General features: G+C 47.1%; 1 protein-coding gene across 1 annotated transcript; it reads right to left on the reverse strand.

Moving 5' to 3' along the window:
- Positions 1–192: 192 nt before the first annotated feature.
- LOC112251697 (claudin-20) lies at positions 193–11,781 on the reverse strand. The gene is made up of 3 exons (XM_024422651.2): positions 11,354–11,781; positions 1,923–1,977; positions 193–1,354 (listed from the first exon to the last, which is right to left on the reverse strand). The coding sequence occupies exon 3, from the start codon at positions 1,201–1,203 to the stop codon at positions 289–291; it is 915 nt and encodes a 304-aa protein (XP_024278419.1). The 5' UTR covers positions 1,204–1,354; positions 1,923–1,977; positions 11,354–11,781; the 3' UTR covers positions 193–288.
- Positions 11,782–12,595: the final 814 nt, after the last annotated feature.

The following is a 12,595-nucleotide window of genomic DNA, read 5'->3' on the forward strand; positions in this document are numbered from 1 at the left end:
ATACCTTTACTGCTTGTGCTCGCAGTAGCGAGAGAGAACAGATGAGAGGTGGCGATAAGGCTGTCAACGTCATTAGCCTCCTCCCTCCCTCCCTCTCTTTCTCCCCTCCACTCTCTCCCTCCTCCCATCCTCCCTCCCTCTCTTTCTCCCCTCCACTCTCTCCCTCCTCCTCCCATCCTTCCTCCCCCTCTTTCTCCACTCTCTCCCCTTCACAAGGCAGCCAGTAGAATGTCCTCAGGATTCTCCCCCCACCCCACTAACAAGAGTAGGGTTTAAGGATAAAACATATTAAACATAGTCCTGCAGGCTGTAACCAGCCCGGGTGTCTTTTGGAGGGACTCTGGATGGAGAGTAGAACTGCTGCGTTCCCTTGTCTTCATGTAGAGGCTTCTCCTGCTGGATGTCGTCAGCTGCTTGGACCTTACCCTGGGACCCTTTGTCAACCCACTGTAGCTGCTCATGGCTCGACTGCTCATTAGGCGACGTCTGCTGTTTAAAGTCCTTCTGCTCCCGTTGCTGTTGATCGCGCTGCATCAGGTCACACTGTATCAGGTCGCGCTGTAGTTGCTCTTGGTTTATCTGCTGCTGCAGTAGTTTGTCAGGAAAGGTGGTAGAGGTGGAGGTCGAGGTGTAGTCTCTTTTTCCGGGACAGGACAAACAAAATATGACCCCACCGGCAAGCAGGAAGCCGGCAGAGACAAAGGTCACGTACACGGCCCCCCCAGGCTCGTATTTACTGCTCTCGGGCACGTTGGAGTCCAGGAAGGTGGTGATGACCTCGTTGGTGAACCAGGAAGCGGGCACCAAGCAGAGAATGCCAGCCAGGATTAAGCAACCCCCCGCGGCAATGGCCGCGTGCCCCTTTGCCCGGTGACTGCCCCCCCAGCGGGTGCACTTCAGCCCTAGGGCGGCAAGACAGAGGCCCAGGCAACCCATCATGCACGACAGAACCATTGTCGTCCTGGCGGTCTGCAGGTAGGCGGGCAGCGACAGCACGGAGTACTTCAAGGTGCAGCTGAACACGCCGGTGCTGTACCAGGTGCAGTCCATCCACAGCCCCTGCATCTGGGAGATGGCAGTCATGATGTTGGAGCCCACGTCGGCACTCACCTTCCAGTTGGGCAGCAGCGTGGCCACGGTGGCGCCCAGGACGCCCAGCAGCGCCAGGGCAAAGGCGAGGATCTGCATGGTGGAGGACGCCATCGCCGAGTTGCGAGTCCCCTCCTCTCTGGCACAGCGGCACCGTCACCCTGTGGTGGCCCGAGCCTGGCTCCCTGGCTCCGTCTCTCCCTATCGCCCCCGTGCAGCCTCAGGTCCTGACAGCAGATAATTCCTCAGTGCAGGCTTCAGTGGGCTGTGATAAAAATCGAAATGAGAATTGAACTGAGCGAGCAAGCGTGACGATCAGACGGAGGAGACAGGGGCTGGATGAGGCAGGTGCTGTATGAGGCAGGGGCTTGTGATGGGAAAAGGAAACTGCGCTCTGCTCTTTTTTTCTCCCTCTTTTTAGGGGGGAAGCGTGTGTGAGTGTGCGCTTTCTGTTTGTCTGCATTTTAACTCTGCATCCCTGGCTTTGTGTGACTGAGTTTTGTGGTGTTCATTTAAAGACTCAATTATGTGCATTTAAAGCTGCAGTGTCCTTCCTCTGAAAGAGGGTTACTCTTTTACAGCAGGCAGCTACTTCACTTCACTTTAGCTATGAGGTACATGCTGCCTCTATACATAAACTCAATTTACAATATACGTCATTGCAGCATACGTAAGCTATTTCAATAATCTTTTAGAATAATTTGTCATTTCTCCAATTCTTTAGTTTGTCTTCTATGGTGGTGACATTCTGACATTAAAGACAACATAAATACATTGTTAAAGTGAATCGTTTGTTTGTAATTGCAGTGTTTTGAGAAAAAAAGCCTCCTTACCTTTTGTGTGTCTCGGACAGTGTGCCGTGGTGCGTCAGTCTCTTCTCAATGTTTTCTGGGCACAAAAGAGATGGAAAAAACACCTAACAAAACAATAGGCTAAGCAGCTCAGTGATTCGCACCTCCTCCGTCCTCCTACCATCTCCTTAGCAACACAACATACAATTCCATCCTTTTCAGTGTCCAGTAGAGACATGGCAGCCGCACATTCTTGTTGCCTGTGAGCTACAGTACCTCTAAGGAGAACTAAGTGATGAACTGAGAGAAATACTGCAAAACTGAGCAGCAATGTGCTGTGAGAGTGGTTAAACAACTGGACTAGTATAACCTGAAGGTCATTGATTCAGATGAACAGCCGCAGAGCTAATGTCCTCTCAGCAAATGAGTAGTAATGATAAAAGACAGTAGTAAGCCAATATTCTTTATCACGGCATATTTAAATGTCTGTCTGAAATTTGCAGGTGAAGATATTGTTGGTCCCCTTTAATTGGTTCAATATATCATTTAGACAGCCAAGAGTTTTGAGGTTTGATTTGTCATTGGTGTTCGTTCGATGGTGGCTTTTTGTGGTGTTTCGACGGCGTCACTCAGAGCACAGTATAAACGGAAAGATGGCGAGGACCTGCATCCCCATCCTTTAGCCTTGCAGCTGAGAGGAAGGTGCCGCCTTTCAAATGACCGCATGAAGTATGGCCGACTGCAACACACAGATAAGACTGTGTGAACCGCCCCCTCCATTTGTAGAGATGGAACACACACAGCGCTGGTATCCCAACAACAGTCACAACCTATCCTTGAAGTAATCCTCTATCTATATATCCACACACTGTGACAACAGAGGGGAAAGCACCCCATAGTGGCAGACCTGCCCCAACAGGAACGATTACCAGAGGGATAAACAGAAAAGATACATTTTCCTACCCACTCCAACTCCCCCCCCCTATCCGACTCTACCAAACTGCCTCCTCCATTCCAACCCCTCATTTTAGGAGAGAAAGACTACATTCATTTGAAAAAAGGGGGAAATACTACTGGAAGAGAAGAGATCATTTGACCTTAGCCAGTCTGCCTACTCCCATCAACCCATTACCATGATATTTTCCAGCCCAGACGATGGCAGGCAGCAGGCTCCCTCCCAGGCCTATACCTACCTAGCCACCCTCTGAGGGAGGGAGTATGGAGGGGAAATGCCACTGTGATTATTACACAGCTGTAGTCCTCATTAGGAGACTCTTAGCTCTATGTATACACCCCTCCATCCATTCCTCTGCATCCCACCTCTACTCAGCAGCATAAAGAGGTAATTCTCTGCGTCCCAAATGTCACCCTATTCCCAACATTGTGTACTAAGTAGTGCACTATATAGGGAATAGGGTGCGATTAGGGACACATAATACATCCCAGAATACACTGCCCCAAACAGCAGAAGCATCCGGAAGTGAATGACAGCAGGAGTGACAGCAGGAGTGGGTTTAACTCAGGACCAATTTTGGGCATCCCGCCTCAGACAGACAGTTACATTGAAGTCATTAAAATTGCAGAATTGTAGGCTATGTGTGTGATGTGAGAGGACATGGCTGGCTAATATAAGCGGTGCTCCATGCATTTGTTATTTCTTCTTCCAGGCACACAGAAATTGGGCTTTGATACAGAGCCGGTCTACTTTTAGTCTCAAAGGAAAAACTGTGAATTTTACACACGGCATCTATCACACTAGTGTTCCTTATTGCTTTGTACAAAAAGTATATGGACTTTTACTACTCAAAGTAGTAATATCAGGAAGTAACAAAGATCTCTGACCAGATAATCAGTTTTATCACCATCATTGTATTACCCAGTATTAGACAGTTATTTAGACCGAGAAAAAAATACTTGGATTTCAGTTGAAATTAGTTTCTTCCCAATTCTCCTATATTATGTTACCAAGAGTTTACCAAGCAAGCTACACAGGCAGGTAAGGTCATGCACTTTTTTTCGGGAGAGTGACCCTGAGGACAAGAAAACATACAACAAACTACTAACAGAACATCACTGAACATCTCTCATATGAATGGTTTGTGATGTCTGGATATAATTCATATCTTTGAGATTGATGTCCTTTACCAGCCTGTTGAGTCATGGGGCTACACCAGTGTATGTGATGTAGTGTTTTTGGTGCATGGTTAGCTCTGAGAAGCAAGGGGAGCATGGGGAGTGGAGGGCTGGGTCGCAAATGGCCCCTTATTCACTTTAGAGTGCACTACGGGCCTTGGTCAGAATTAGTCCACTATAAAGTGAATAGTGAGTCTGGAACGCAGCCAAGGAGAGAGATGGGAACCAATGCAGCTCTAAGAAGAGTAGATTAGTGTTATTCTAGCACTGTGGCCTCCACGAGAATAGTAGAGTAGTGTTATTCTAGCTCTCTGGTTTCCACTAGAATAGTAGATTAGTGTTATTATAGCTCTGTGGCCTCCACTAGAATAGTAGATTAGTGTTATTCTAGCACTGTGGCCTCCACGAGAATTGTAGAGTAGTGTTATTCTAGCTCTGTGGCCTCCACTAGAATAGTAGAGTAGTGTTTTTCTAGCTCCGTGGCCTCCACTAGAATAGTAGATTAGTGTTATTCTAGCTCTGTGGCCTCCACTAGAATAGTAGATTAGTGTTATTATAGCTCTGTGGCCTCCACTAGAATAGTAGATTAGTGTTATTCTAGCTCCGTGGCCTCCACTAGAATAGTAGATTAGTGTTATTCTAGCTCTGTGGTCTCGACTAGAATAGTAGATTAGTGTTATTCTAGCTCTGTGGTCTCCACTAGAATAGTAGATTAGTGTTATTCTAGCTCCGTGGCCTCCACTAGAATAGTAGATTAGTGTTATTCTAGCTCTGTGGCCTCCAATAGAATAGTAGATTAGTGTTATTCTAGCTCTGTGGTCTCCACTAGAATAGTAGATTAGTGTTATTCTAGCTCTGTGGTCTCCACTAGAATTGTATAGTGTTATTCTAGCTTTGTGGTCTCCACTAGAATAGTATAGTGTTATTTTAGCTCTGTGGTCTCCACTAGAATAATAGAGTAGTGTTATTCTAGCTCTGTGGCCTCCACTAGAATAGTAGAGTAGTGTTATTCTAGCTCAGTGTACTCCACTAGAATAGCAGAGTAGTGTTATTCTAGCTCTGTGGCCTCCACTAGAATAGTAGAGTAGTGTTATTCTAGCTCTGTGGCCTCCACTAGAATAGTAGAGTAGTGTTATTATAGCTCTCTGGTCTCAACTAGAATAGTAGAGTAGTGTTATTCTAGCTCAGTGGCCTCCACTAGAATAGTGTAATTCTAGCTCTGTGGCCTCCACTAGAATAAGGCAGGTGTCATGCCCTGACCATAGAGCTGTTTATTCTCTATGTTGGTTGGGGCGTGATAGTGACTAGGGTGGATCATCTAGGTGATTAATGATTTATGTTGGCCTGGTATGGTTCCCAATCAGAGACAGCTGTTTATCGTTGTCTCTGATTGGGGATCATATTTAGGCAGCCATTTCCTCATTGTACTTTGTGGGATCTTGTCTATGTATAGTTGCCTATCAGCGCTGTTAGCTTCACGTTTGGTTTGTGCTTTATTGTTTTGTTTGGTGAGTTTTGATTTATTAAAATATCTAAAATATATTAAAAAACTCTACGCACGCTGCGCCTTGGTCCAATCATTCCAACGAACATGACAAAAGATCCCACCACCAAAGGACGAAGCAGCGTGGTCAGGAGGAGCAGGGATCCTGGGCCCAGGAGAAAAGTGAGTGGAGGACATCATGGAAGCAGGCAGAGGCAGCGAATAAGGATCAACGGCAACTCCGAAGTTCACGACCACGATGGAAGCCCGAGAGGCAGCCCCAAAACATTTTGGGTTGGGGGAACACGTGTTGGTCGGCGAAGCCGAGGGACGAGTCTGAGAGCGAAGAGGAATAATGGGATAGACTGAACGAGGAGTATTGTGAGATGGTTGAGGCGAGTGATGAGGTAGAGTGGATGTTTTGGTGTCTGGAGTAAGACAGTTGCCATGAGGAGCGTGGGACTAGTCAGGCACCATGTTTTGCGGAGATACGCAATGTGTCTCCAGTGCGCATCCACAGCCCGGTGCGTTCTGTGCCAGTTCCTCGCACTTGCCGTGCGCAAGGGAGCATCTAGCCAGGACCGGTTGTGCCAGCTCAGCGCTCCTGGTCTCCAGTACGTCTCCTCGGTCCAAGATATCCTGCGCCAGCTCTACGCACTGTATCGCCAGTGCACCCTCACAGCCCAGTGCGTCCAGTGCCAGCGCCCCACACTTGCCGGGCTAAAGTGAGCATCCAGCCAGGACGCGTTGTGCCAGCTCTAAGCTCCAGACCTCCAATGCGCCTCCACGGCCCAGTATATCCTGCTCCGGCCATACGTACTGTGTCTCCAGGGCGCCTTCACAGTGCAGTACATCCTGTGCCTCCTCTCTGCACTCGCCCTGAGGTGCGTGTCATCAGCCCGGTGCCACCTGTACTGGTCCCACGCATCAGGCATCCAGTGTGCCTCCACAGTCCAGTAGGTCCTGTGCCTCCTCCCTGCACTTGCCCTGAGGTGTGTGTCATCAGCCAGGTGCTACCTGTACCAGTCCCACGCATCAGGCCTCCAGTGCGCTTCCACAGTCCAGAGCTTCCGGCGACAGTTCCCAGTTCAGAGATTCTGGCGACAGTTCCCAGTCCAGCGCTTCCGGCGACAGTTCCCAGTCCAGCGCTTCCGGCGACAGTTCCCAGTCCAGCGCTTCCTGCGACAGTTCCCAGTCCGGAGCTTCCGGCAACAGTTCCCCGTCCGGAGCTTCCGGCAACAGTTCCCAATCCGGAGCTTCCGGCGACAGTTCCCAGTCCGGAGCTTCCGGCGACAGTTCCCAGTCCGGAGCTTCTGGTGACAGTTCCCTGTCCGGAGCTTCCGGTGACAGTTCCCTGTCCGGAGCTTCCGGCAACAGTTCCCAGTCCGGAGCTTCCGGTGACAGTTCCCTGTCCGGAGCTTCCGGTGACAGTTCCCTGTCCGGAGCTTCCGGTGACAATTCCCAGTCCGAGCTTCTGGTGACAGTTCCCTGTCCGGAGCTTCCGGTGACAGTTCCCTGTCCGGAGCTTCCGGTGACAGTTCCCTGTCCGGAGCTTCCGGTGACAGTTCCCTGTCCGGAGCTTCTGGTGACAGTTCCCTGTCCGGAGCTTCTGGTGACAGTTCCCTGTCCGGAACCTCCGGCGACGTTTCACAGTCCGGAACCTCCGGCGACGTTTCACGGTCTGGAACCTCCGGCTACGGTCTACGGTCCAGACCCTCCTGAGACGGTCTACGGCCCGGAACCTCCTGAGATGGTCTATGGTCCGGAACCTCCTGAGATGGTCTGCGGTCCGGAGCCTCTAGTGACGGTCTGCGGTCTGGAGCCTCCTGAGATGGTCTGCGATCCGGAGCCTCCTGAGACGGTCTGCGGTCCGGAGCCTCCTGAGATGGTCTGCGGTCCGGGCCTCTGGTGACGGTCTGCGGTCTGGAGCCTTCAGCAGGGGTTTTCAGTCCGGAACCTCCTGAGATGGTCTGCGGTCCGGAGCCTCTAGTGACGGTCTGCGGTCTGGAGCCTCCTGAGATGGTCTGCGATCCGGAGCCTCCTGAGACGGTCTGCGGTCCGGAGCCTCCTGAGATGGTCTGCGGTCCGGAGCCTCTGGTGACGGTCTGCGGTCTGGAGCCTTCAGCAGGGGTTTTCAGTCCAGAGCCTCCTGCGATGATCTACGGTCCGGTTCCGCCGGCGATGATCCACGGTCCGGTGCCTCTAGCGACGTATCTGTGAGCTGAGTGGGTACTTCGCCCCGCACCGGAGCTGCCCCCGACGCTCTACTATGTCATCCATCGTAGATGCCCACCCGGACCCTCCCCTATTGAGTCAGGTTTTGCGGGTGGAGTGGGGGGGGGGGTACTGTCATGCCCTGACCATAGAGAGCTGTTTATCGTTGTCTCTGATTGGGGATCATATTTAGGCAGCCATTATCTCATTGTGCTTTGTGGGATCTTGTCTATGTATAGTTGCCTAGTTAGCTTCACGTTTGGTTTGTGCTTTATTGTTTTGTTTGGTGAGTTTCGATTTATTAAAATATGTGGAACGCTACAATCATTCCAACGAACGTGACAACAGGAGTGTTATTCTAGCTCTGTGGCCTGGCCTCCACTAACTGGAGTAGTAGCCGTTGATGTGTAGGCTAGTTCTTATTGTCACATTCTACTACTCCTTGGTTCCATTAACTTTGTGGCTTGTTTGCGTTTCACTCACATAATTTCTAAGGGACAGTAGTATCTGGTACTGATTAGATGTTGTTATCGCTCTCCCTAATATTGCTGATCAAGTTAGAAGTTCAAGTGTCAAGTTGTATTAGCCGTATGTATAGGATTCACATGATACACACCGTCCTACGGAATACTCCTACATCATCACCTCAGGTTCATTGAAAGAGAGCCATTGATAATGTTTAATGGTGGAGGAGATGATAACTGAGGACTATTGTTTAGCAGTAACAGACTGTTATTCTGTTGTCACTTCCAAGGAAGAGTAAAATTAGAAATCCAGCGATAAATTTGTAATGATGGTTTAAAAGGTGGCCCTACCCAGAATTATTTCAATAAATTTGTAATGATGGTTTAAAAGGTGGCCCTACCCAGAATTATTTCAATAAATTTGTAATGATGGTTTAAAAGGCGGCCCTACCCAGAATTATTTCAATAAATTTGTAATGATGGTTTAAAAGGCGGCCCTACCCAGAATTATGTAAATACATTTGTAATGATGGTTTAAAAGGCGGCCCTACCCAGAATTATTTAAATACATTTGTAATGATGGTTTAAAAGGCGGCCCTACCCAGAATTATGTAAATACATTTGTAATGATGGTTTAAAAGGCGGCCCTACCCAGAATTATTTAAATACATTTGTAATGATGGTTTAAAAGGCGGCCCTACCCAGAATTATGTAAATACATTTGTAATGATGGTTTAAAAGGCGGCCCTACCCAGAATTATTTAAATACATTTGTAATGATGGTTTAAAAGGCGGCCCTACCCAGAATTATTTAAATACATTTGTAATGATGGTTTAAAAGGCGGCCCTACCCAGAATTATGTAAATACATTTGTAATGATGGTTTAAAAGGCGGCCCTACCCAGAATTATTTCAATAAATTTGTAATGATGGTTTAAAAGGTGGCCCTACCCAGAATTATTTCAATAAATTTGTAATGATGGTTTAAAAGGTGGCCCTACCCAGAATTATTTCAATAAATTTGTAATGATGGTTTAAAAGGCGGCCCTACCCAGAATTATGTAAATACATTTGTAATGATGGTTTAAAATGCAGCCCTACCCAGAATTATTTAAATAAAAAGTTATTGTTAATGTCAACTGGCGAGCACGGTTCCAACTTCCAACGTTTTCACTGCCTGTTTAAAGTTTGTTTTAAAAAGAAATGTTGAAATTGGTCAGACAGCCAAGGAATTTTTATTGTGTTGTAATGAAAATAGTCATACAGTAAAACCGGGCAATTTAGACGCGTCGTTAGTCTGTTATTCATTACAGGTTGCTATTGTGCTTGTTGTTCCCTCTTTAAAGCCTTGTACATACAAGCTCATAAAAAACCTGTGTTGAGCTCATTCAGCAAATCTATTTTTAAAGGGAAAAAGCTACAGTATGAGCAGCCGGCAGACTAACAAAGACCCAGTAAAGTTTTTTTGTGAATTCACTGATGTTTACTGTGATGACAAGCTGTCCAGCAATGAGAAATGTTGCATTGTAGTGCTGTTAGAATACTAATGTGTGATACTACAGATTTAGAATCTTATTTTGATCACTCTTTTGTTGCTGAGGATTTTCCTGCACGGCAGGAAAGGCAAACTTGTAGTGTTTTCAAAGTTTAAAAAGGCTTCTAAAGTTTGTAATATCCATTTTAAAATGTCAGACTTGATTTGCCATAATGAAAAATGTATCAACAATTATTCTTCACATAATAATTCCAGGCCCCCAGTGTCCAGTCTGGAGCGTGGTCACCAGCTCTGCTGGTCGGCTACTGTGTAGCAACCTAGCGCTGCCAAAAGCCCTGGTCTGCCCTAGAAAGCTGATGTAAAGTACGATTGACAGAACGGTCCCCAAAATAAAAATAGATGGCCGTTTTGGGCTCTAAAATGTGTTTATTATGATCAAGTTTGATCTTCCCAGTGAATTATTTTAAAGTTCCCTACAAATGGAGATATTTTAATTCAATAGTAATCCATTTTAACTACTACATCTGTTGTCATGCAGGACCACGTGCTTATATAGACCAATCACAGGCCGGCAGGCTACCAGGATTACATCGACCATGATCCTTTGCTAGTTACGGTCACTTTCACCATGATCCTTTTTTTGGTGCCATTCAGCCCCATTTAGCAATATGGCACATATAATTCATGTGCCATCGGGAGTTTTACAAAGGAATATGTGGATGATGTCAGCGCTATCACCATCTTCTGGTTTTAATGTCTATTAATAATTCACATTTCCTGTTGCCGCAGGATTATTTTCCTGCTGTAGCAAACTGGCTCAAATAAAGATCCTACATCTGTAGGCATCTATTTGTTGTTACTTTACATTTTCAAAGCCTCATATGAAGTTAGAATAGCAAAACTACACGGCCAGAGAAGGGGAAAAGGTAACATCTTATGTAATAAGGATTAGTTAAAGGTTTCACCCTACCACCTTAATGCAGTAGCCAGATCACCAGGTGAAATGGAATTTCTGAGTTGAGAGTTCATTCAGTAGGCTGAGATATTTTTGCATGAGTACAGCCAGGAGGCATCAACCCTACCTAAATCATCAAACAGACAGGAATATAAATGACCTATTTATTCCCACAGTTTAGAGGCAATGGCTTTGCTATTACCTGTCAGCAGTTGGATTGATGCAGTTTTTTCACCACTAAGGTACTGCCATGAAATGATCAATGACAGGTTCCTAAGGTAATTGACTATTTTTACACAGCCTAATACAATCAATGTGGATAGTTAAATAACTAGCTGTTTAGAAATGATATTCTTTCTGAAAATGTTATTAATTGTCATGTCATGACATCCGAGTAATGGAATGAGGAGGTAAATGATGTCCGGCTCCCTGATTGGATAAGCCATAATGCGGGAGGAATTTTGGTTAGAATGGGGAGTGCAAATAAACAACCTGTCAACAAAGTTCTTAGAACAAGGATGATGGAAATCTATCCTGTTTTTTGAATCATGTCCAAATTGCTAACAGATGTGGTAATGTACACAAACTGTCACACATAGACATGTCTCAGTCCAACTGTAGATTACTGTGAATAGCTGTGGTTCATCTAACAACATCTACCTAATACGTTGTAATCAACCTCACATGACTTAGAGAAGAAAGAGGGAAACACTTTCAGCACGCACTTACCGCTATTCTATCCATCCAGTGTTCATCCAGCAGCACAAGTCACAATGGAACCATATTTCTTCCTGTGTCTGAGAGATTGTGTTAGTGTGTTTGCACACACAAACACACGTGTGTATGTGAGTATGTCACGTCAGCGAATGCTAGTTGAAACTTGGACAAGGCAAGCCCATCCCAGGTAGAGTGGGGGGACTTCAGCCCCAGGCGTGATGAATGCAGTCCAGCACAGCACATCCCATCAGCTGTTGTTCCGAGAGAACCCAGTTAGCTGGAACCTGAGGCAACCAGCTCTCTGCCCTCTGACAGTATCCCAGTATCACACCACACCGTCCGTCTGTGATGGAGCTAGACTCCCTGTTCTCTATGTCTCTCTCTCTCTCTCTCTCTCGTTCTCGCTCTCTCTCTTCCTCTGTCTCTCTTCCTATCTCTCTTCCTATCTCTCTCTCTCTCTCTCTCTCTTCCTCTGTCTCTCTCTCTGTGCGGTAGATCAAATCAAATCAAATGTTATTTGTCACATGCGCCTAATACAAGGGGTACAGTGAAATGCTTACAAGCCCTTAACAATGCAGCCTCCAAGAGTTTCTGAATTTCCTCTTCACTTCAGTTTGCTCCTCAATTTATGCACCTTGGTTTGAGAACGAGGTAGCGGCAGTGTTCCCGTCCCTTTGGACTGATGGTCCAGGAGGCCCCAGGAGAATCCCAGTCATATCATGGGTGAATGGCAGGCAGGAGTCGGCTGAGCCAATAACGGCTGAAGAGACCCAGCTGCTGTGCTGGAACACCCCAGAGAGCAGGGCACGGCAGCCTGCCTGTCTGTGAATGTTGCTGCTGTGCTGTGGTCTTTGTGGAGCTGCAATCCCCCTCTATTGTTCTGGGTAGAGAAAAGAGCACGAGGCTGACAGACAAGAGAGTCTAGTGGTACTGGAGGCACTGACTAGGCAGAGGGAGAGGGAGCTCTGAGAGGAGGAGGAGGACCCAGGCACTGCTGACTCTTCTGTGATGACTGCCTTCAACAGTGTGTCAGTGGAGCTGCTGCCTGCAGGCTGTAGCCTATGTGGGGTCGCCAGAAACTGCTAACATCCGATTTTCAGGGATACAATATTTTCAACCTAACTTTCGTTTCCCCTGAAAACCAGATGTGGGGACGCAGCTCAGGTCATCTTTTTTTAGTGGGCTTTGGTATCTGTGGAGCCCAGCCTCCAGTCCTCCTGCAGTCTGCCCCAGAGATAGATCCAGCCATTCCTC

Source organism: Oncorhynchus tshawytscha, linkage group LG05 (genome assembly GCF_018296145.1).
Source record: "Oncorhynchus tshawytscha isolate Ot180627B linkage group LG05, Otsh_v2.0, whole genome shotgun sequence".
NCBI lineage: Eukaryota > Metazoa > Chordata > Actinopteri > Salmoniformes > Salmonidae > Oncorhynchus > Oncorhynchus tshawytscha.

Bases quoted from the DNA above. Each gene is read 5' to 3' on its own strand.
- LOC112251697 (XM_024422651.2), bottom strand. From the start codon at position 1,203: ATGGCGTCCTCCACCATGCAGATCCTCGCCTTTGCCCTGGCGCTGCTG.